The 25,737-nt window shown below is 44.5% G+C and overlaps 1 protein-coding gene across 5 annotated transcripts in view; it reads right to left on the bottom strand.

The window, feature by feature from the left end:
- The window catches only part of DYM (dymeclin), a 374,546-nt gene that overhangs the window by 115,643 nt on the left and 233,166 nt on the right, over positions 1–25,737 (bottom strand). For all 5 annotated transcript variants that reach the window (XM_051851233.2, XM_002713527.5, XM_070050191.1 and 2 more), the window contains one exon: positions 4,486–4,588. In XM_051851233.2, coding sequence (XP_051707193.1) covers positions 4,486–4,588 — 103 coding nt within the window. The remainder of the gene's footprint in view (positions 1–4,485; positions 4,589–25,737) is intronic.

Genomic DNA, 25,737 nt, shown 5'->3' with positions numbered 1-25,737 from the left:
GGTTATGAAGTAGTCACCTTTTAACATTTGTTGTTAATACAATAAATACCAGAGTGGAGCTTCTCAGGAGGGCTTATTTTGCTCCCAGTTTTGGAGGTTCACAGTCCAAGACTGGGTGGCCCCATCGGCTCAGCCTCTGATGAGGGTGGTGGATGTTGCAAACGTGGAGGGAGGATCCAAGGTGGCCCAGGAAGCAGAGACAGGGAGCACGCGCCGTCTCCAGGCCCAGGTGTCTCTTGTTATAAAGCCACCATGATTCGACGTGGGGCAGCCGAATCCAGTGCAATCACTTTCCTAAGGCCCTCTGCATAACAGACCCTGCGTTCCCATGATTCCCAAACACCGTGCTCTCAAGACCGCTCTACGCTGTTAAAAAACCACTGATGCTTTCAAATAGCCGCTTTCATGTAGATTACGTGTACTGGTATTTGCCATGTTAAAATTTTAAACTAAGAGAAATTAAAAACCTAAGAATATATAATTTCACATTCTTTTAGCTGTCAGAGCAGTCTCATCACTCTTAAGCAGCTTCCGTACAATCCCAATATAAGTTGTGGGAGAAAATGTAGAACCAGACTTTGGTAACCATTGGAATACAAAAATTACAGGCTGGTGGCAGTCCACTTGCTTAGCAAGTCAATGGTAAACTCTTAGCTACTTCTGATCCTTCTGCTGATTTTCCTCATTCTGGCTCCCTACTCTCTTGGACTAGCGACTTCTTGGCTCGAGCCTTGGCATTTACTCTTTGGAGTGAGGTGGTAGAAGTCAGTCTGACAGAAAGCCTCAAAAGGCAATATAATTTGGTTCCTTATGGTTCTACCTAGAGCAGAAGTTAGATACTACTCATCTCTAATAGTTGCTAAGATGACCGTGAAAATCTAGGGAAGCAGACTCTACATGACACTGTGACAAGATTCATAAGTTTAAAACCATGGCTATAGTTTTAAAAGCAACTATAACTCACTTAAAATCCTTGTTTCCTTTTCTATATTCAGGTTCTGCTGACTATGACCAAAGTAGTCTGAAAGATCCATCCGAATTAAAACCAAACATTGGCAGGTGCTCCTCTAGTGTCGGTCCTGTCCCTTTAGTCACTGAAGGAAGTTTGATGAAGCCCTGATACAAAGACAGCCAAGAAAAGCCCATCAACTTTCCTGGTCGCCTCTACTGCCCCTGAGGAGGCACCTCTGCAGGGGGTGTCCTCTTTCCCCACAGAGGACCGGGCACGATTTTCCTTCTATTATCCCTTACGCAGCCATTGTCTAGAGCTTGGTAGGCTTCTGGTTTCCCCCTGAGATGTTCGGACAAACATGGTTGTACTAAAATACTCATACTGACATTTTTGTAACTTGCAATTTGCTTTGTATATTATTACTCAACTGACTTGTGAATTAAGCAGCATAATGAGGAAAAACATTTTCTTAATAAACTCAGATGCCTCTAGGTGGAATGAAAGTACCCCATGTACTACAGGGAAATGAAAACATCTCCTCATTTTTAAGCACTTCATCAAGCCCCTTGCCAGTACAGTTCATTCAGTCCTGGTGTAGAAGCACAGGGCACAGAACCCACTGCTGCACTAAGACACTTTCCTTTTCCTTTTCCATCTTTTACAAACAAGCGGTTTAGCGTTAGTCTGAAATTTTATGTGGGTTTTGGCTGGGATACTTAACAAGTCAAATTTCTCATTTTCCCAGTGAACAGCTGTTTCAAAAGAGAAGGACAATGAGAATCATGGTTTCAAAAGCGCACATCACTGACACGCTGTTCTGAGCATGAAAACGAGACGGAAGCACGGAGTTATTAAGAAAGAGGGACACAGGGCCGTGCTCACGTGTCGAGGCACCTTTCTGTAATTATCGTCAGATCCAGGGCAGGAGGCGGTCCCACTTCACCCCCCTGCCACCGAGCCAGGGTTAACCGCCCTCCTCAGTCAACCGAGGCAAGACAGCAAAAGTGCAGTTCACACACCCACTGGGAGAATGTTGTGACCTGCAGTCTTGCACACACACCTATCAAAGACCGGCAGTGACAGGTCCCAGAGGGAAGCCCCCAGGAGTTCTAGAAGCAGATGCTTTAAGAAACTAACTTTTACTTAGTCAAATTTGTGCACAAGAAGATGGTCAATTACTGACTCTAAAACTGTACATTTCAATGGCAGAATTCACATTGCTGTTCCAGGGTCACACTCCCATCGTTTGCATAATCACTTACACGATTGCAAATACCAACAGAATCTATTTCCTCTAAGAAATCTCAGTTTTATGGTTCTCTGGCGAGAGGAGAATGCTGCTAGGGAAACTTCAGGACTAAATACACTCGACACATTTCTATGGAATGAATAACAGAACTATTGCATGAATCAAATATTAACTGTATGACAGTAAACTGTCTACAGATAAACCATATTCAAACCATATTCAAGTTCTTCATAAATATAACTCCCTACTGGTTACTCTGGTCTAGTTGAGGTTTCTAAGGATCCATGAGAATGAAAAGTTTTTCTTACCACAGCTCAAGGCAAATGCAGAATTAAGTGAGTTGTTATGATAATTTTCAAGAACCATTTGGAACATGCAACTTTAGCAGGAGACTCTCTCTCTCTCTTTTTTTTTTTTTTTTTTTGACAGGCAGAGTGGACAGTGAGAGAGAGAGACAGAGAGAAAGGTCTTCCTTTTGCCATTGGTTCACCCCCCAATGGCCGGATCAGCACCACGCTGATCTGATGGCAGGAGCCAGGTGCTTCTCCTGGTCTCCCATGCAAGTGCAGGGCCCAAGCACTTGGGCCATCCTCCACTGCACTCCCGGGCCACAGCAGAGAGCTGGCCTGGAAGAGGGGCAACCGGGAGCAGGAGACTCTTAAAAAGTCCTTTTTGGAACTATAAACGTAATACCTTACCAGGATGCCTGATCATAACATAACCTGCACGCACTCACACATACAAGATAAATAAGAGAGAAGAAAAATAGCCGCAGTCAGGTTGTGGCTGCACACAGCTATCTTTGTTTATCAGCGGCTGAAATCCGGACTGGGTGCCGTTCCCACAGCCTCCTATCAGCGCAACCATTTAGAAATGAAACAAACCACAGGAAACAAGCAAAACAACTTTCCAGCTGTCTGGTATGCACCGCCACTTCAAACACAGAATTTAGAAATTCTCCAATAAAGTTTCTAAATATCAACCCACAAAGCTGTTGTCTGGCAATGTGGGGAGGCCCTAACTAGAACTTGACCAACTCCTGTGGTTTACAGCAAGATAATTTTTAGCCTTTTCATCTAAGCCGTGGTTCCGAACCCAAGGCTTGTCACGGCAGCTCTGTCCTGAAGGGGCTCAGGGTGCACCCTCGGAGCTCCTGCACACTGCCCACCCCTGCGTGCCTCTGCTCTCCTCCATCTGCGTCCTCTGAGGTCAGGTGGTAGGCGCCTCACCTTTAGTGTCTGGGGCAAAGGCATCACATTCCTGTTTCGTTCTGACCATGGCCTCAAAGTGCAGAGTCACATACCGATGAGAGCAGAGCCAGACTCCCCTTCCCAGGAACTGAGAGTTAGGACCTCAGGCTCTGATCAGTAAGCCAAAGGCACTAGGCTCACAAGGACCCGCTCTAAGTTGGTGGGGAAAAAGGGATGGGTTGGGTTACTATTTAGGTCCAAGTGAGCAAACAGAGAAACCTGGCTGGGCCAAAGCAGCAGCAGGGGGCTGGCACTGTGACTCAGCGGGTTAACACCCTGGGCTGAAGCGCTGGCATCCCATATGGGCGCCGGTTCTAGTCCCGGCTGCTCCACTTCCTATCCAGCTCTCTGCTATGGCCTGGGAAAGCAGTGGAAGATGGCCCAAGTCCTTGGGCCCCTGAATCCAAGTGCAGAGGCACCCAGAAGAAGCTCCTGGCTCCTGGCTTTGGATTGGCACAGCTCTGGCCGTTGCGGCCATCTGAGGAGTGAACCATCGGATGGGAAGACCTCTCTCTCTGCCTCTCCTCTCCCTGTGTAACTCTGACTTTCAAATAAATAAATAAATCTTAAAAAAAAAAAAAAAGCAGCAGAATAAAGCAGAAGCAAAACAGAGCAGAGATCAGAAACTAAATGGTCCCAGAAACAGGATACTCCTGAACCCAATAGTCTTTCAATTTCAGGTTCTAGTTCTGGTGAAAGCCAGGTGCACTTCTTCCCCTTGAATTTAGTGAGAAACCTTTGCAAATGTCCTATAAAATCCCTTGTTTTGTTTTGTGTAATTAGTTGAGGTGGGTTTCCTGACTCAGATATTAGATGCCTAATTAACAATCATGGGTTTAGGAATGATTTGCTTCAACCCTTATTAATTACCCCTTACAGTTTTCCCCTTGATTTGAGAATTATTCCTTTATTTGCATATTAGAGCTTGCTCAGGCACCCAGAATGCCGTCAGAGTTTGATGAGAAGGGTACTATAATTTTCAAATTTAACGATGAAAGGGAAATTCCTGTGGAAGGAATACAGTAACTACTCACATAATCTGGTAGAGGAACATCACTGGAACTCAGCGAACCTCTCAAGGACTGTGTGGCTTGTTCCAGAACTTTGTTGTGCTTTTTAGACAGCAAAGAAAACAAACTAGAGGGAAAAAAAGAAACACAAAACCATTTATATTAAAATAACTATCTTACTTACTAGGAGTTCTATGGAATTATATAGTTGCACAGCAGGTCAATTATTCTGAAATACACTTGGAAATAATTCTTTCACCAAGTCTATGTTAACAGCAGGATTAACAATACTACTTATGTAACAAAAAACTGAGGTGAGGGGATGCTTAACTTAGAAGGGTGCTAAACTTTTTTTTAAACTTTGACAGTTTAAAATGGTTTCACACATAGGAGAAATTTTCAAATGATTACTACAGGGGAAAGAACAATGGCCGCAGATGGAGAAAACCTGGGATGTTGACTAACTTTATGACAACCTGAGCAGATGTTTTGGAAGTTATAACAGACTGAGGGATACTAAAGTTCCAGCCAGCCAGTGGCTAACACTCATCAAACCTGGGCAGTCAGTTGAGTGCCCAGAAAGGCTATGTTTCCAGAGCAGGACTACGCTAATCCAGAACATGGATTACTTTATTCTGAGAGACACCTGACAAAGCTAAACGAACAATCTTCAAGGAATAAAATTGATTACATCAATTGCAAATTGAGTTATCGCACTGTCTAAAAAAGTGAGACACAGCCGAGTGCTGTTCACAAGAGGCACATTTATAAATGTAAAGACACAGATAAGTTCACACAACACAACAGGTAAACTTGCAGCACTAATCATAAGAAAACTGGAGTGGCTACTTTAAATTTCAAAGTATATTTGAGGACAAGATTCTTATTCCTAGACATAAATAGATTTTATAATGATTAAAGCCAATTCCTAAAGAAGATATAATAATCTCAAATATGTACATGCCTAGAAATACAGCTTCATATGTATAATAATTATATGAGTATAATATTAAATTACTATATCTAATGAGTGAAGAATTCCTTTGGGCTAGATGGCAGCTTAAAAATAAAGGCAGCTGTGATTTCATGTACTTTCCATATAAGCTTGAGATATGACCTGTAGTTTTAAAAATTAATTAGTTAATTCATTAACTGAGAGACATTTGCTGGTTAACTTCCCAAATGCTCACAACAGCTGGTTTGGGGCAGGGCTGAAGGGAGGAGCTGGAAGTCAAGCCAGGTCTCCCAGAGGCAGCAGGAGCACAACCGGGTTATCACCACTGCCTCTGAAGGTCTGCATCAGCAGGAAGCTGGAGTCAGGAGTCAGAGCCGGTCCTGGGTTCGGGTCCAGGTACTACGACATGGGATACAGATGTCTTACTTGGTAATTTCATCCCTAGGCTGAATGTGTATCCCAGAAGTACTTTTAAGTGCCAAACACATTAACATTTCTTGGTGATACTCTTTAAATACAATATTGACTTGAATATCAATTTAGGAAATTCCCTAGTTATTTTAGATGGTTTAAATAGGATATTCAATGAAGACTAGGCCCACTAAAGATGCTTTCTAAATTAGCTTTTTTAAAAGAATGTATTTATTTATTAGAAAGGCAAAGCAACACACACAGAAAAGAGAGAGACAGAATCTTCTATTCACTGGTTCATTCCCCAAATGACAGCAACAGCTAGAGCTGGGACAAGCTGAAGCCAGGAGACAAGAACTCCATCCTGGTCTTCCACATCGGTGGCAGGAATGCAAGTACTTGTGCCACCTTCCACTGCTTTTCCAGCCAGATGCATTACCAGGAAGCTAGATTGGGAGTGAGCAGCTGGGACTCTAACACTCGGTTAACCTGTACCACAACGCTGGTCCATTTCTAAATTGACTTTCAACTGATATTATTCAGGGAAAAGAAACTCTCAAACACTTATTAGTACTGCTACATGTTGAGAGAAGCAAATATAATAGAGACAACAAATAGTGTCTAAATCTATACTCAGGTACAGTGGGAAGAAAAGGAATTAGGTGAAACAGTCACCGAATCGGCAGGAATCACATCATCCTGATTGTGTGGTCAAGCACAGGTATCTAAGAGAGGGCTCTGTGAAGTGAGGTCCTGGCTTAGGCTTTATATAGAGCCTTGAAAAGGAAGAAAGATTTATTTGTGCAAGAGAGGAGGGAAGGGGTAGATGTTTGATACCGAGACTAAGGTGCTACTTGGCATATCTCTATCCCACACCAGAGTGGCTGGGTTCGAATCCTAGCTGCACTTCTGATCCAGCTTCCTGCTAATGCATCCCTGGGAAGGCAACAGGCGATGGCTCAAGTACTTGGGTTCCTGTCACCACGTGGGAGACTCAGATTGAGTTCTGGGCTTTGGCTTGGCCCAGATCTGCTACTGCAGGAATCGGTGGATGAAAGATCTCTTGTCTCTGTCTCTGTGTCTATCTGCCTTTCAGTTAAAATGGGAAAAAGGGAGAAAAAATGAAAAAAAGGCTTCTCCTCCTCTGTCAGGAGGTAGGGGAGTTCTGGTGTGCATGTGTGTGTCTATGTGCATGTCTGTGTGTGCACATGTATGCATGTGTCTGTGTGTGTGCATGTGTGTGCGAGTGTGGTATGTGTGTCTGTGTGCGTGTTAATGTCTGTGTGTGTGCATGTCTCTCTGTGTGTATATGTGTGTGTATGTGTGGTGTGTGCGTGTGTCTCTGTGTGTGGTGTGTGTGTGCATGTATGTGTGCGTCTGTGTATCATGTGTGTTTGTGAGTATGCGCATGTGTCTGTGTCTCTGTGTATTTGTGCATGTGTATGTGCGTGTGTGTCTGTGTGTGTATGTGTTATCGTGTGTGTCTGTGTGTGTGTCTGCGTGTGTGTGTAAGACAGACAGAGAGAAAGAAAAGATATTTCCAAACAGAAGAACGAGCCAGAGGCAAAAGTATGGGAGAATGAGGAAACCGTGAAGCTGTCATACAGGGAATCATGATATAATGGAACATGAATTTTTTTCAATCATTTTATTTTTCCAGGTCTTTTCAACTCAAGGTAAAGCTTTGCTCGCTGCCCCCACCATCCCATTTTAAAGCTAAAAGTAACCACCATATTTTCCACTCACCACAATTCCATGACCAGTGGTAGCTGACACAATTTATTGTATGTAATTCCAGAAATATTGTATATGCAGCAAGGCATGTATAAGAGTACAGACCGAGTGTGTGTGTGTGTGTGTGTGTGTATATATATTTATATCTTTCTTATTCCACAAAATGCATTATTTTGTATCTTGCACTTTTCCTACTTAATAACATGTTCTTTTATTCATTCCACAAGCATTTATTTGGTGAGTGCCTGCTACTTGATATCTAAGCATACGGATGTACCATACTTATTACTCAATCATGGCTTTTATTTACTGTTTTCCTTGCTATACACAACCTAATTTTTAGCATAGCTGAGATAATCTGTAGTATAAACTCCCTGAGGTAAAAGCACTGAGGATAATAACACAATCCCGAGCTGCATTAAAGATACAGATTTTCAAGTAGAGAGGCAAAGAGAAAAGTAAAAGTGAGGACGGCGCTGTGGTGTAGCGGGTAAAACTGCTGCCTGCAGTGCCAGCCTCCCAGATGGGTGCCGGTTCTAGTCCCGGCTGGTCCACTTCCAATCCAGCGCTCTGCTAATGGCCTGGGAAAGCAGCAGAGGATGGCCCAAGTGCTTGGGCCCCTGCACCCACGTGGGAGACCCAGAAGAAAATCCTGGCTCTTGGCCTTGGATCAGCCCAGCTACAGGGAGTGAACCAGCAAACAGAAGACCTCTCTGTGTCTCTCCCTCCCCCTGCCCCGTCATTCTGCCTCTCAAATAAATAAATAAATAAATAAATCTTTTTAAAAAGTAAAAATATATTGGGGTTGTATATAATGTACAGTCACAGAGAAATCAGAAGCTAATCACTGATGGCAATACATGTTCTGATTTTTGAAAGTCTTTTCAGACTAAAAGAACTTCGGTAGGAGGGCAAGGCAGGTTTCAGGAGTGTAAATTAGATGTTCAAACAAAAAGGGAAGAAATAAAGATGCTTAGAGTGAGTGAGTTTCAGGGTGTTAGTAAAAAACCAAGAAGGGAGAAGTGGCGCCAGGCAGTGCCCTTTGCTATTTATACAGAGCCACCCTGCGAATGCGTCCCCACGAGCGCCTGCCACGGACAGCAGGGGTAATCTCGGACAGCTCGCACCATCCATGGAAGAAAATTATTACACAAGTCCGAGGAAGCAGAGCAAAAACACTTCAGACTGTTTCCTTTGGAAAAGAAAGGCCGGGCTGCTTATGTGTTTATTTTTAAAGAGAATACTAACAATCTGTTTTCCTTGCTAGTAGGAGACCAAACAAGGAAGTGAGCTGCAGTTCGAACGTAAGATATTTCAGTGGAGTGAAATGGAAAATCTGACCACGAAGGGCACAAACCGCTGAGACAATGCACCCCAAGGAGCTGTGCAGTCTGCTCCCAGCTATCGTGCCCCGAGCTCCCTTCCAGTTCTCCATCATACCTGAGAAACACAATTCCCACTCCAAGCTGCTCTCTCATGCAAGTGAACAGGCTTCCCTCAGACCTGACAGCTGTGCTTTCAAAGTTCTGTGTGTTTTTTAAACACTCTCATTTTGGCCTTACATTGAGCATTTTTAAGGCAAAATGACCTAAATTCGTAGGAGACATGAACTGCAAATTGCTGAGGGAGAAAAACAGCTTTTAAGCTCTCCAGTCACAGTACCTCGCTCTAACTCAGAGTCGGAGTAAAGAATAAAGACACAGGATGTGTGTGCAAAATATGATTTTAAAAATTAGCGAAATTCAGTATTATGCATATCTGAAGACCAATCAATCAGGATATACTTGACAGAAACTTTTTTTTTTTTTTTTGACAGGCAGAGTGGACAGTGAGAGAGAGACAGAGAGAAAGGTCTTCCTTTGCCGTTGGTTCACCCTCCAATGGCCGCCGCGGCTGGTGCGCTGCGGCCGGCGCACCGCGCTGATCTGATGGCAGGAGCCAGGTGCTTCTCCTGGTCTCCCATGGGGTGCAGGGCCCAAGCACTTGGCCCATCCTCCACTGCACTCCCGGGCCATACATAGTAGAGAGCTGGCCTGGAAGAGGGGCAACCAGGACAGAATCCAGCGCCCCAACCAGGACTAGAACCCGGTGTGCTGGCGCCGCAAGGCGGAGGATTACAGAAACTTTTTTTAAAAAAAAGAAATTAGAAATTCTTTTTGTATAAGAATGTTCATTACAAATTGGGTCAAGAATGAGAAAGACTGAAATACTGATCAAAGATGGAAAGGGTAAATAAACTGGGATGATCTTAGGAAAATGTACTAATACACAGCGATTTAAATTGACCTAATGCTATATGTATCACTTTGGAGAACTCTCAGAAACAATGCTGAATTAAAAAAAAGAAAGTGTCCTTAACAGAGGTAAACAAAGTGATACTATTTATGTAATATTTTAAAAATGTAAAATAATAAATTTTATATATTTGTATATATTTTATTGATAAAATAAATGTGGGGGCAAGCACTGTGGCACAGTGTGTTAAAGCCCTGGCCTAGCAGTGCCGGCATCCCATATGGGTGCCGGTGTGAGTCCTGGCTGTTCCTCTTCCAATCCAGCTTTCTGCTGTGGCCTGGGAAGGCAGTAGAAGATGGCCCAAGTTCTTGGGCCCCTGCACCCGCGTGGAAGACCCTGAAAAAGCTCCTGGCTTCAGATCAGTGCAGCCGTGGCCACTGCGGCCATTTGGGGAGTGAACCGGTGGATGGAAGACCTCTCTCTGTCTCTGTCTCTAGCTCTCTCTGTAATTCTGCCTTTCAAATAAACAAAATAAATCCTTAAAAAAAAAATAAGTGGAGAAGCAGCACAGCCTCTCCCCAGTGCAGATAAAATAAATGTGGAAGTAATAGAAAATACACATGGAAATGATAACGCCTACATTCAGGATTCTGCTTTCCTCCAGGGAGGGAGGAAAGAAAATGGAATTAGGAAGGAAGAAATGGGATTGGGATTCGGGATTTGGCTCTCACCTGAGTCCCCTCCCTCCCTCCCTCTGGTCCTGCACATAGATACACAGAGTGTTCTTTTGGTAACACTGATCAGTGCATACGGGACTGCTCTCCTGCTCTCCTGGTGTTCGGCCGCTATGGCTGAAGCACCGCTTTCCTTTAGGAAATCTGCTGAGAAGAGCAAGCTCTCCTGTGGAAAGCAGGGCCCTTGCCGCAGACAGCCTGGACACAGAGTGCGTGCGGCCAGCGCCGCCTGCGCACACCGAGGCGGTCACAAGCTGGTGAGCAAGGCTGCAGCCCGGGTGCACAGATGGTGACAGGAGACGAGTCCAGAACAAGGACGGTCTGAAGGCAGAGGGAGGAGGGCTGCTTACAGCACCTCCAAAGCCATGGATGGAGCAGAAGGTACGACTCTCGGTCTTGGCAAATGATGCAACAGACATTGGTCCTTGATACCCCCAAGAGGACAAGTCCAAGGGGATAAGAAAAAACCGTGTCTGCGGTACTGAAACCAGAGAATGCCATGGGTTTGAAAACAGCACTGTGGGCACACGGATAGTCAGACACCTATCTGACTGTGGCCTTAATGGTTAGGGGTTTGCTAGTTGGGAAAGTAAAGGGAGGAAAACATTCACAAAGGGGAACAGTGGGCAGATTGTATGCAGGGAAACCGCAGGGAAATACCTGGAGCTTCTAAGACAAGAACAGAAAAGCCCATGGGACATGAGAGGTGGTAAGAGACCAAGCTGACCAGCTGGGCAGGGGACAGACATAAAAAGGCCTTCACCTCCCGTGCTACGAGACTGGCATTTCATCTTGCTAAGTGATTGAGACAGTACGTCAGATGTTCACCAAGGGCCTATTGTGTGCCAGGCAACCTGAATGGGACCTGGGAGTCAGTGGCAAGCAACAGCAGCTCCGTCTGTGTCCTGCCTTCCTGGACGGCACAGTCAGGTGAGGGAGGATAGCCCCGAACAGCCTGGGGGAAATCGGGGAATGCACAGGGACACAGGTGAGGGCTGACAGTGCACGTGTAGGTAGAACGAGGAAACCATTTCTGGAGATGATGCCTGAGCTGCGCCGTAAGGATCAGTTAGGACTTAGCCAGGCCAAGCAAATGATGATAATGGTAGTTTGGGCAGAGAAAAGAGCACCGCTGGTGTAGGGAAGGGCATCGGGCGTGGAGTCCATGGCAGAACACAGCAGTGGTGCTGCAGTAGTGAAGAGCCCACAGAGGGCCTCCTGCGCTTCCCTTAGACCTGGACTGCATCCCGAAAGCCAGGTGTTCCATGGCAGCAAGAGGGCAAGAGGAGGAAGAGACCAAGGCAGAGCTGCTGTGCTTGGCACTCAGATGAGAGGTGGGAGGGAGACAGGAAGCATGGGGATTACCCCCCACTCCCTTTCACCTATGTCCTGAGCCTCCCCACTGTGCTCTCCCATCTAAGGGTGCCCAGAGTCCCTGCTGTGGAGCCCCACGACCCTGGGACCAACGTTTGAAAATCAATGACCACAGCAGTGAGGTGCAGGTGTCCAACAACTGTGTTTTAGGAAGATGCCTCTGGCCCTGGAGGGAAGAGACGACAGGGAACAAGAGCAAACACAGAGAAAAGCTTTAGGAAACACTGGCATTACCCAGAGTACGAGAGAGGCTGTGGATTAAAGCAAATAGGGGTGACTTGGACGAGATGCCACTGAGAGCGGAGGAAGAGAAGCACGGATGAGGGAGGTGGCTAACTCAGGAAGCTTAGTGGCCAGCTGGTAACGGACTGAACCTGCTGGGAATACAGAGGTGCAGCAGCACAGGGAGAGAGAGGGCTCCGGCAGACAAAGGAGCTGTGGCCCCTGTGGCGCAGCACAGCCATGGGCAGCAGGGCCTAGGGTCCACACCTCCCTTTCCTCCGGAAGGGTGAGGGGCAGGTATTTGGCCCATTACTGAATACACCACCTGAGACGCCTGCGTCCCACACTGGAGCGCTTGGGTTCAGTACTGAGCTCTGAGCTCTGAGCTCTGGCTCCTGGCGGCAGCTTCTCATCAGTGCAGACCCTCGGAGGCAGCAGTGATGGCTCAAGTCGTCGGGCCCTGGCCACCCTCTTAGGAGATCTGGGTCAAGTTCCTGGCTGCTGGCTTCAGCCTGGCCCAATCCTGGCTGTTGCAGGAGTTTGGGGGAGTGAACCTGTGCATAAGAAACTCTGTTTCTGCCTCTCTGACACAGAGGGATGATGGGACTGAAGCAGAGAGAGGATAAGTGACTTCCCAAGGCCCAGTCACTAAGCAGTTGGTCAGGAGTCAGATTCAAGCATGCTGGCTCCAGAATCCGCAATCAACAATTCTGTCAGGAAACCTAGCGGTGCTCAGGAAAACCAGGTGGAGATGGTTAGAAGGGACCAGATGGCGGTTTGGAAACACTGCCCTGCATCAGCTGGAGCCATGAGAGTGGAGGTGACCACCCAGGGAGCAGAAATCTGAAGACGGAACTCCGGGAAACACCGAGCGCGAGGTGAGGAGAGCAAAGGTAGTCGGCACCATTCTCTGCGGGACACCCGAGGAGGAGGAGGACTGGGAGGGGGACATGTCTGGAAGCCAAGTTCAGGGCGGGATCATTATGATGGCTGAAAACTGTCGAACGGTAAAGCAGGATTTACAAAATGGACAAAGTCACTGGATTTGGCACAAGGAAACAAAGCAGCAGTGACCTCAGCCATTTCCAGAGGGGAGGAGAAGGCGGAACTGGACTGCAGTCGGTGAGCAATAAATAGGAAGCAAAAAGGAGGTCAGATAACAGGGAGAATCAGGGAACAGTGAGGAACTCCTGGGCAACGAAAATACGAGAGCAGAAGTGGAAAATCCCGTAGAAGGGTGGGAGAAAGTTGGAGAACTTTCCCAGGTGGGTCAAAAACAACAAAGAGGTGGAAAACAGTTGACAGATGACAATATAGAGAACTGATGCAGAAAACCTAACATGGGATTTTTTTAAAATAAAAAATAACAGGCAATGGAAGAGGAAAAGGACATTATTAAAGACTATTCTCAAGGGAAGTTCTCAAAACTGCAAAAAAAAAAAAAAAATCTGTGAATTTCTAGAATAAGCCCTCCAAAATCAAAAAAGAGGTAAAAACACAGGAAAATCCTAGCACATGGCTGGACGTTTGAAACACCAGAGACAAAAGAAGGCCACAAACCTGGGCGAGGGAGGGGGCTGCACCCAAAGCGGCCAGCCGTGAGCAGGAGCAGCGCCGTTCACGAGAGGAGAGAAACCTCTCTGAAGAGCAAACAAACCCCAACAGCTTTTATTCCGGAATAAATACTGAAGAGGATTTTAGATAATTCTTTACGCAAGTAAATATAAACCTATTACCTGATATGGATCACGTGTGAGCAGCATGGCACGTGGGGACCGCGGCATGGCTGTGCTGGGTGCAGGGGCAGGGGCACTGTCGGCGTGGGCCTGTGCACTGCCCTGCTGCAGGGCGCCCTCTGACACGATGCCCACTACTTCTGAAATGCATTTCTCTCCCTCCACCTTGCTGTTTCTTGTCTCTTCAGAGAAAGTGGCACATACAAGACTGCCAAGGCCAAGATTCCGACAGCCTTGGTGACAGCTGATCAGACCCAATCCGCATGGAAGGAGGGAGAGCCATCAGATGGCTCTGACAAATGTGGAAAAGACGTGAGGATTAAAACTCCTCTGAGAGCATATGACAGTCATCAAGGACTTTAGAACAAACTCATGTCATGAACTCGGTCTCTGTACTTGTATTGCAGAAAAGAAACAGCAACTTCTCCGGTTTCTCTATCAGATTAAGCAAGCGTATTTGCTTTAAAATCCTGCCTTTGGAGTTGCTCTTTTTTCTTTTTCTTTTTTCTTTTCTTTTCTTTTTTTGACAGGCAGAGTGGACAGTGAGAGAGAGAGAGAGACAGAGAGAAAGGTCTTCCTTTGCCATTGGTTCACCCTCCAATGGCCACTGCGGCCAGCGCACCGTGCTGATCCGATGGCAGGAGCCAGGTGCTTCTCCTGGTCTCCCATGGGGTGCAGGGCCCAAGCACTCGGGCCATCCTCCACTGCACTCCCTGGCCACAGCAGAGAGCTGGCCTGGAAGAGGGGCAACCGGGACAGAATCCGGTGCCCCGACCAGGACTAGAACCCGGTGTGCCGGCGCCACAGGCGGAGGATTAGCCTATTGAGCCACGGCGCTGGCCAGAGTTGCTCTTAAATTGCTATGCACACACGTGTGTGTATATGACATATATGGGTAGTAAACATGTTTTACCAAATGCCGGCTTCATTTAAGGCCTTGACTATTGATATCTGCAGGATTCTGTACACAACATGGTCTAGGATACACTTGTTCCTAATGATTTGTCTTTTTTGTTTCTACCTTTCTTATTTATAGTCTTAGTTTATTTTTAGAAAAAAACTTTTTTAAAAGAAGGTTTATTTAATTATTTAAAAGGCACAGTGACAGAGAGAGAGACAGAGGGAGAAGGTTGGGGGAGGAAGGAGATCTATCTTCCGTCCTCTACTTCGTGCCCACAACAGCTGGGACTGGGCCAGGCCAAAGCCAGGAGCCGGGAACTCCATCTGGACTTCCCATGTGGGTTGGCAGGGACCCAGGTACCTGGCCCATCATGTGCTGCCTCCCAGGTGCATCAGCAGGAGCTGAACAGGAAGCAGAGCCAGAACTCAATCCCAGGCAGGAGTCCCCGGAGGTGGCTTCATTTCTGCACTACAACTCCTACCATGCCTCCAAAATTATTATTCTTAAAGACCTGAAGTTAAAATGAAAGAGAAGGCTAATGGGGTAATTTCTTTACTAAGAATATGGGCATCTGTACAAAGCAGCAAGGTCAGGGCAGAGTAAACTGTTCACTCGTTCACAATGATTTGTCTTAGTAACCATAAGCACTGTTCTAGACATATAATAACTAGCTTAAAATTCATTTCTATCAAGGACAAGTCCTAAAATGGCATTGATTTTATGGCACAGAAGGTAGGGGACAAAACAAGAAGGCTCCAAGCCACTGGCTGGCTGGCTGTTAGGCAAAGCCTGTTAATGATGTGAATGTCTTGTGGAGCAGGGGCACGGAGCACAGGGCATGGCCAGTAGACAGGCCCCCTGGGACAATGCATGCCACATGACGTACTGGACTCCATACAACACTGCAAGGACAACTCAACAACTCATCTTCTTCTAGAACCCTGAAGAAAAAGCCAGATATACAGATATGCATGGAAATGGTTACAGTGTTCAGTAGGGTCATCACGGTATGCTTATGTTACCAAAAATTATACATGAAACCAAAGATCACTAGTCACACAATATGCAAAGGATTCGACTAACAATGTTTCCTTAAAAAAGGCTGAAATTGAGACTGAATTTCCCCTGCTTAGGGTTAAGGTAACTAAAGTCCAAAGAAAGGAGTCACAGAAGAAAAAGCTGAAAGATGACTAACAACTTTACATAATTAATTACTATGATTCTTACTAGTAAAAGTACCCCGAGAATAATGGATAAAATATATGATCCGGGCCGGCGCCACGGCTCACTAGGCTAATCCTCCGCCTTGCGGCGCCGGCACACCGGGTTCTAGTCCGGTCAGGGCGCCAGATTCTGTCCCGGTTGCCCCTCTTCCAGGCCAGCTCTCTGCTGTGGCCCAGGAGTGCAGTGGAGGATGGCCTAAGTACTTGGGCCCTGCACCCCATGGGAGACCAGGATGAGTACCTGGCTCCGCCATCGGATCAGCGCGGTGCGCCGGCCGCAGCGCACCAGCCATGGCGGCCATTGGAGGGTGAACCAATGGCAAAAGGAAGACCTTTCTGTCTCTCTCTCTCTCTCACTGTCCACTCTGCCTGTCCAAAAAAAATAAAAAAATTAAAAAAAATTAAAAAATACATGATCCGATAATAAATTACCAAAAACATAAGTGAGTGAAATAAGAATCTATCATTAAAGACTTTTATTTTTCACTAAGGCATTCATGCAAATTACTTTCATGTGTTTTTAGTTTTAAATCAGTAAAAATATTTAATAAGCGAGTATAATACAAAAAGGTTTTTTTCTTACGTAGATCTCTTTTTGACTACATTTTGTCAAAAACACTATTTTGCAAGAACAACCAAATGAAAAATTGGTGATTTAACTCTAAAGAGAACTCTTAATTCTTACTTACAGCATTTTAGCTCATGGGTGACATGCATGTCTTGCTAAGAGTACACAATACAACTTCAATCGAGGACCTCATGCGCTTCGTAAACAGTATGCAGGTCTAAAGACATCAAACTTGTTAGAAGTTTTATAGTCTTTTTTCTTCCCTATTGGAAAATACACTCTGTAAAAAGTAGAAATAGGTCTCCTGGCTTGAAAGAATTTAGGTTGCTTTTTTCTGTTACCCTTTCTTAGTCCCCTGAGAAAACCATACACCGATCACAGGGCACTCTCACTCTCAGCCACTGAAGAAAAACAAACCCTCTCATAGCAGAGTGTCACCAACTTACCGGGATCGAAATCACATTTAACGAGAAAATTCCCTTGGCCAGTGGAATTATCACACAGAGAGTGTGAGGGGAGCCAGGATGGCAGTTTAGAAGTTATGATTGTCATGGGTCATAAGGCACTTCCTAAGTGTCAAGAAATTTCCTCTCAGGGGAAAGCTACCAAATAAAGCATGTTTACTGTGTGTCAGAGTTTACAGAGAGAGTCACGGGAAGCAGCACACGGGCAGTGGTGTGGGAAATGCGGCAGAATGCGTATACCTCCACTGTGACACAGTTTAGAAGGAGGTATTTTCCAGGTGTCAGGACCTCCATTTGTAGATCCCAACTGGAACTCTGGGATGCTATTTCTTTTTTCTTAGTCCTTAACCTTAATTCAGCAAATATAATTGGTCTTTGGGAGGGGCCATAGGAACAGGAAGTCTTAATTGGAATTATAGGGCTTTACTAGTAAATGCCTCTTTTCAACTTCTGCCAGCCTCAGTAGTATTAAAAATACTTAGACCTGTTTTAAAAGAAAAGAAACAAAAACCTTATTCATTTCTACTTCTTTCTAATCTAGTCAATTACTAATTTATACTTGGGCGACACTTTTAACATATATCTTTATCTTTTGCTGGCATATTTATCACATTTCTTCTGTGAACAGAAGTTCAAGGACACGGAAGTTCCTTCCTCTTCTTTTAACTCTTCTGCCAAGCCCCCTGTATATACCAAGGGCTCCTGTAGGTTAGTTATCCCTGCTCCTCATTTTCCTTTAAAAAAAAATCTAGGCCAGCGCCGCGGCTCAGTAGGCTAATCCTCCGCCTTGCGGCGCCGGCACACCGGGTTCTAGTCCTGGTCAGGGCGCTGGATTCTTTCCCAGTTGGCCCTCTTCCAGGCCAGCTCTCTGCTGTGGCCAGGGAGTGCAGTGGAGGATGGCCCAAGTGCTTGGGCCCTGCACCCCATGGGAGACCAGGAGAAGCACCTGGCTCCTGCCTTCGGATCAACACGGTGCGCCGGCTGCAGCGTGCCAGTCATGGCGGCCATTGGAGGGTGAACCAATGGCAAAAGGAAGACCTTTCTCTCTGTCTCTCTCTCACTCTCCACTCTGCCTGTCAAAAAAAAAAAAAAAAAATCTAGTGACCAATTATCAGTAACTAAAATATCCTTTGAATTAAAGTTTAGAAATACTTTTTAGCAAAACCACAAAACCGAACATATTTACAATAACTTCATAAGAAGCCCACCTCTGCTGTGACTCATCCTGAAATACAGGAGCAGTCTGCTTTCCCATCTCTTCATACACAAACCCAGACCACAGTGAGAGGGAGGGGGAGGGGAAGGGGGAGGGAGAGAAATATTTCCACGAATGAAATGTTTACCAGGACACAAAGAGAAGACACAAACTTAACTTGTTAGGCCTTAACTCACAGTCTTAATAATTTGCCTTAACAAAATTCCCAACAAGCACAGTTATTAGCTTCCACAGCTAAAACTTTCAAAATGATAAAAAGAGCTAAGAAAAGGACAGACGGGAGTACACTGAGAAGGGGAAAACAAGAGCTGTGCAACTAAGGGAGAGAAGGGGGCCTCAACACCAAAGCAGCAGCAAACTCAGAATTCCCTTACAATTTAGTGCAATGGTACAACATGCCAAATCCACAACCCTACAGGGGTTCCAGAAAAGACAGGACCTGGACACAATGGATTAAGTCACCATTGCATGAGCGCTGGTTCAAGTCCCAGCTGCTCCACTTCCAATCCAGCTCCATGTTAATGCACCTGGGAAAATCAGCAGAAGATGGCCCAACTACTTGGGCCCCTGCACCACGTGGGAGACCCAGATGGAGTTCTAGGCTCCTGGCTTTGGCCTGGCCCAGCCCTGTTTGTTGTAGCCATTTGGGGGAGTGAACCAGATGGAAGACCTCTTTCTCTCCCTTTCCCTCTATAACTCTCCTTTCAAATAAGCAATAAAGAGAAATTTTAAAAAACATCATTTTAAAAAAGACTCAAATGTGGCAAAGTCTCAAACTTATAAACTTACAAAAGTCTGCAACAGCAGGGCTGGCGCTGTGGCACAGCAGGTTAACGCCATGGCTTGAAGTGCCGGCATCCCATATGGGAGCCGGTTCGAGACCCAGCTGCTCCACTTCCAATCCAGCTCTCTGCTATGGCCTGGGAAAGCAGTAAAAGATGGCTCAAGTTCTTGGACCCCTCACCCACATGGGAGACCTGGAAGAAGCTCCTGGCTCCTAGCTTTGGATCAGCGCAGCTCTGGCCGCTGCGGCCAAATGGGGATTGAACCATCAGATGGAAGACCTCTCTCTCTCTCTCTCTCTCTAACTCAGACTTTCAAATAAATAAATAAAGCTTTTTTTAAAAAAAAAAAAAAAGTCTGCAACAGCAAGATCTCAATCTGCAATATCTTTCCAACAGTTTTTTGAGATAGTCCTTTAGTGAGACATACTTCATTATCCGTGGAATACCACCATTTCCAAGGATGCTAGGTAAGTGAGGCATCACTCAAAAAGGACTTCAGCGCCTTGGCTTCAAACACCAGTCATTATGATATCAAGGGAATGTTTCTAATATTATAAAATTATGATTTTATTAAATACATTCAACAATACAGAATATAAAATTATAGTGATCCTTATGAATAACCGCTGATTAAAATACAGTTCTTTATTATAATTACCAATAATTATAAAAGTAAAATTGTAGCTATAGTTGTTAAAGTTTTCACAGTTATGAAACAAAATTGTAACTCAAATTAAGTTGAGCATAACCCGATAGGAAATAATCTCCTGTTTAAAAACTGTGGTTAATGTTTAACCATATTTCTCCCCCCCACACACACACCCTTTTCATAAGACCCATGTATAAATTCATTCATTGTGCTCCCTCTGCTGGCTTTATAACTACAGTTAATTCCACTCCTGGGAGGTTTGTTGTGCAAGACATTTCCAATACAAATATTGAAAGGCACTGGTCTGTTACATTTGGTATTGTAGAGATATGAGTCAGCTCCCTCCTCTGAGTGTTGAGGGAAAACAAGAGAGGTAACATAACTTGACCAAGATCACACAGTATCCAACGAGACAGAACAGTTCTGGTCTTTCGACTCCCAACACAATGTTCCTTCCACTCCATACTGATCTCAGTATCTTCATGTACAAGAATATTACTGAACTTACTTTGCTACCAGTTATTTAAAATCTGAAGCTTAATGTCTTTGGGTCATAGAGTTTTCACTGTATTGTAATTACAACTGATAAGAAGATTTCACAAATATTCAGTGCAGATGTATTAGGCTCAAAGAATGTTCATGTTTTGAATTTCCTTGGACAGCAAACAATTCAAGAAACCTACTGTAAAGCTCCCTCACACACTGAGTCCTTTGACTTCTCCTGACACGCTTAAAGATCACACACAGACTTCTGACTTGGCATAGACAACCACCAAATTCTTTATCTTCAGGTAAGCAAAAACCATAAACTCACTTTGTTGATGATAATGACAATGAGGAAGAGGAGGCAGGTGATAGCTGGTATCTACAGAATGTCTATAACATACCAAAATACAGACGGGTCTTCAGAGAAACCTCTGTTAAGAGGAAGCTACAAAGTGGCATTGCTATCCCAACTTTACTGAGAGAAATAATTTACCCAAAGGCTGTTTGATACCAAAGTCGCTACTGCCTTCCTCTGTACCTAACTGCTTTGTTATTTTATTCATTCAGAATCAAGAGACATAGTAACAGTACAAGATGCTTTCACTACCAGTACCAGCACCTCATCTTCTGCAAAAAAGGAAGTTTTAGGTAAAAAAAAAAAAAAAAGTGCTTTAAAAGTGCAGAGTGTGAATACCATCCTTCCTTTTTGATCAACTTTACATGACCTACACCATAAATGTTCAACAACCTGTATTGTATATATTAGTGTTTTATTCTAATTTACCTTTGTATGACGTATTTAACCATTTGTCAAGAGGTCTGTTGAGCTGTGTGACAACATTAGCTCTGGTCTGATAACAATGCTATTTAGATAGACACAGACAGTCTGGGATTAAAGAATCTAATCTGTTCAGACTAAAAGTAAATATTTATTAAGCTAGAGTAGACAAGCCTATCTTTGTGGGGAAGAGACATTTGTTTCCCAGTGAAAGATATAAATGGTTATCTAAATCATGGACAATTTTTAATCAAAATAAAGTTTAAATTCTGTGTTCCTTTTGAAACCAGAAAACTAAGGACATCGGTGCCTACTATTGCTTTCTGGTAGTGATTATTATTTTCATGGAAAGGAATTATATCAAATAAAGCATTCCAACAGGAAAATAATGTTAAAATGAACTTCTTTCTCAATCATTTAACAGTAACCTACATGGACAGTACAAACCACAAAATAATGTCAACATTCTTGAAATGAGAATGTAGCCTACAGTGAATCCAGTCTTGAGGAATTTAGGAGAAACTGACAAATCAATGTCAATTTTAACCTTGAACAATCTAAATAATATAATAGATTTGATATCTGGGCTTATAGAGATAGCATCATATAATATTTATGGATATTATTTTTAGCTGAATAAAATATAAAAATCATCTCATTTTTGACGTTTAAAGGAAAGAAGTTTGGATAACTCAGACACATTTCTGTTCATCTCCTCCACTTCCTAGCCCCGTGGACTTGGATCCTTGGCTTCTCTGAGACTCAGTTTCCTTGCAAGTGGTGATGATGATGTCGACAGCTACTAAAGTTGGCTGTGATGTTTAGACTTAGGGGATTAATGTAAAAATCCTTACTGGAGACCCAAAGAAAAAGCCACCAGCAGTTCCAACTGATTACTGGCATGGAGGAATGCACGCCCTGGGTTATTTGACTTGTTACATGTTAGTAGCAAATACTCACTTTTTAAAACTACTGCAAGGAGTGGACATTAGTGATTAATGATGCTGATTGGAAGGGCTGCATTCCATATTGGAGTACCTGGGTTCCTGTCCTGGCTCCACTCTTGATTCTAGCTTCCTGCAAATGTGCACGCTGGCAGACAACAGTGATGGCTCAAGTAGCTGAGTCCCTGCCCACCCACATGGGAGACTTGGATTAGGTTCCCAGCTCTCAGGCTCCTGGTTCACCACAGCCATCGTGGGCATCTGGAGAGTGAACTACCTGATGGAAGTTCTCTCTTACTCAAAAAAAAAATTTTTTTTTAAGAAGAAACACACACACACACACACACAAACACATGGTTAGAAAAATCAAAACTGGGGGCCCAGCATTGTGGCTTAATAAGTATAGCTGCCACCTGCAATGCCAGCATTTGGTGCTGGTTTGAGTCCTGGCTGCTCCACTTGCAATCCAGTTCCTAATGTGCTTGGGAAAGCAGCAAATGATGGCCTAAGTGTTTGTGCCCCTGCTACCCACGTGGGAGACCTGGATGAGGCTCCTGGCTTCAGCCTGACCCAGCCCTGGCCTTTGTAACCATCTGGGGAGTGAGAAGCGGGTAGAAGACCTCTGTCTCTGCAACTCTAACTTTCAAATAAATAAATAAATAAATATTTAACACACACACACACACACACACACACGCACACTGCAAACACAGCAGTTCTCTGGGCTGAATCCAGACCACAGGTGTGAATATATGGTCTTTTTTGGGAGAAGCTCTGGAAAAGCCTCAAGTCAGGAAACCCAACAAACCAGCTGGGGTCAAGGCTGTGTTGGGGCAAGATGGGCATTCTCAAAGTAGAAGTGGGCTGGCAGAAGTCAAGGGTAGAGGCCGAGATGATTTTATGAGAGAAATTCAAAGCAAAATGTAAGCATCCCTGGAACATGAAGATTTTGAGATAGTTTGACACTATACTTATACGCCACTTACGATCTTTGATTTTTATATAAATGTACTTCAACCTTGATTACCTGGTAAAAAGAATATGTTGTTTCCTACTCTATAAGGGACAGACCAGGAGGCCTGCAATAGAATCCAGAGTCTACAATCTATGCCCTGGATGCAGCCCAGGATTACTTTACACACAATCTGGCAAAAAACTTCTCAGTTTTATAGATCTTAAGGAATGAGGTTTTGGCTTTATTGATTTTCCTCTGTTGCTTTTGTTTTCTAAATCTTTTATTTTTATGCTTTATTAACACATTCCTTATTTATTTATTTATTTATTTATTTTTATTTTTTGACAGGCAGAGTGGATAGTGAGAGAGAGAGACAGAGAGAAAGATTTTCCTTTGCCGTTGGTTCACCCTCCAATGGCCACCATGGCTGGTGTGCTGCGGCCGGTGCACCACGCTGATCCGAAGGCAGGAGCCAGGTACTTATCCTGGTCTCCCATGGGGTGCAGGGCCCAAGTACTCGGGCCATCATCCTCCACTGCACTCCCTGGCCACAGCAGAGAGCTGGCCTGGAAGAGGGGCAACCGGGAAAGAATCCGGCGCCCCAACCGGGACTAGAACCCGGTGTGCTGGGGCCGCTAGGTGGAGGATTAGCCTATGGAGCTGCGGTGCCGGCCAACACATTCCTTATTTTAAGCTTGATTTGTTCTTTTCCAGCTTCAGTTTTTAAAAAGATTTATTTATTTATTTGAGAAGTAGAGCCACAGACAGACACAGAGACGCAGAGAAAGGTCTTCCATCTGCTGGTTCACTTCCCAAATGGCCAGAACGGCTGGACCTGAGCAGATCCCAAGCCAGGAGCTTCTTCCGGGACTCCTATGCAGGTGCAGGGGCCCAAGCACTTCGGCCATCTTCCACTGCTTTCCCAGGCCATAGCAGAGAGCTGGATCATAAGAGCAGCAGCTGGGACATGAACTGGTGCCCATATGAGATGCTGGCGCTGCAGGCGGAGGCTTAGCCTACTACACCACAGTGCTGGTCCCTCTGGTTTCTTAAGGTAGAAATCCAGGTTATTCATTTTAGACCCTTATTCCATTCTAACATGGGTATTTCAGCCTATATACATCCCTGAAAAGTGATCTCTATTAAATATAAGAGTGGGAATAAGAGAGGGAGGAGATGTACAATTTGGGACATGCTCAATTGGACTTGCCCCAAATGGTGGAGTTAGAATCGTGCCAGGGGATTCCAATTCAATCCCATTGAGGTGGCATGTACCAATGCCATCTCACTAGTCCAAGTGATCAATTTCAGTTCACAATTGATCATAATGATAGGATTAAGAGTCAAAGGGATTACATAAACAAGACTAGTGTCTGCTAATACTAACTGACAGAATTAAAAAGGAGAGAATGATCCAACATGGGAAGCGGGATACACAGCAGACTCATAGAATATCCTAAACAGCACTCTGGCCTCAGAATCAAAGATTTCTGCAAGTGAGATCCCAGTGGAAAGAATGGGCCATCAAAGAAAGAGGTGCCTTTCTCTGAAGGGAGGAGAGAACTTCCACTTTGACTATGACCTTGTCTAACTAAGATCGGAGTCAGTGAACTCAAAATGCTTCCATAGCCTTGGCAACTCATGACAAGAGCCTAGGGCGATTACTGATGCCATAAACAAGAGTGTCAATTTGTTAAGTCAACAACAGGAGTCACTGTGCACTTACTCCTCATGTAGGATCTCTGTCCTTAATGTGTTGTACAATGTGAATTAATGCTATAACTAGTACTCAAAAAGTACTTTACAATTTGTGTTTCTGTGTGGGTGCAAACTGTTGAAATCTTTACTTAATATATATTAAATTGATCTTCTGTATATAAAGAGAATTGAAAATGAATCTTGATGTGAATGGAATGGGAGAGGGAGTGGGAGTTGGGAGCGTTGCAGGTGGGAGGGAAGTTATGGGAGGGAAAAAGCCACTGTAATCCAAAAGCTGTACTTTGGAAATTTATATTTATTAAATAAAAGTTAAAAAAAATCCCTGAAAACAGTGCTTTAGTGGAAGCCACACATTTTTATGTGTTGCACTGTCATTTTCATGTAGTTCAAAACCCCTCTGAATTTCTTCTTTAATCCATGGGCTATCCAGAAGTGGGTTATTTCAGTTCCAGGTATTTGGAGAATTTTACAGAGAGCTGTCTACTACTGATTTCTATTATAATTCCGCTATGATCAGAAAACATACTTTCTGTGACTTGTTTGATGGCACAGAATATGGTCTTTCTTGGCAAATGTTCTCATGTGCAAAGGGGAAAAAAGTATATCCAGCAGTTACTGGTTGCAGTGTTAGATGAGTATCAGTTAGGTTAAGGTGACTAGCAATAGTAAGTCTTCTAAATTCTTGCTTGTTTTCCATCCACTTGGTCTTACTAATGATTAAGAAAGGGGTGCTGAAATATGCAACTATTAATTGTAGATATGCATATTGCTCCTTCTAATGTTATGAGTTTTTCCTTCATGTATTTTGAAGTCTATTATTTGGTGCATAAACACTGAGGATTCTAGAGGTCCTCTTAATATACTGAGGCCTTCGTTGTTATAAATGGTTTTCTTTATCTGCTGCATTTGTGCTCGGGAGTCACCTAGACTGACATTCATACAGCCTCTCCTGCTTTCCTTTTTACTAGTGTGAGTGAAATGGATACATTTGGGCACCAGCACTGTGGTGTAGCAGGTTAAGCCTTTGCCTGCTGTGCTGGCATCCCATATAGCACCGGTTCATGTCCCAGGTACTTTTCTTCTGATGCAGCTCCCTGCTAACGGCCGAGGAAAGCAGTGAAGATGGTCTAGGTGCTTGGGCCCCTGCACCCACATGGGAGACTGGGAAGAAGCTCCTGGCTCCTGGC

The sequence above is a fragment of the Oryctolagus cuniculus genome, chromosome 10 (genome assembly GCF_964237555.1).
Source record: "Oryctolagus cuniculus chromosome 10, mOryCun1.1, whole genome shotgun sequence".
Classification (NCBI taxonomy): domain Eukaryota; kingdom Metazoa; phylum Chordata; class Mammalia; order Lagomorpha; family Leporidae; genus Oryctolagus; species Oryctolagus cuniculus.
Note: the sequence above shows the minus strand (reverse complement) of the source record. Positions and strands in the feature narration are given on the sequence as shown.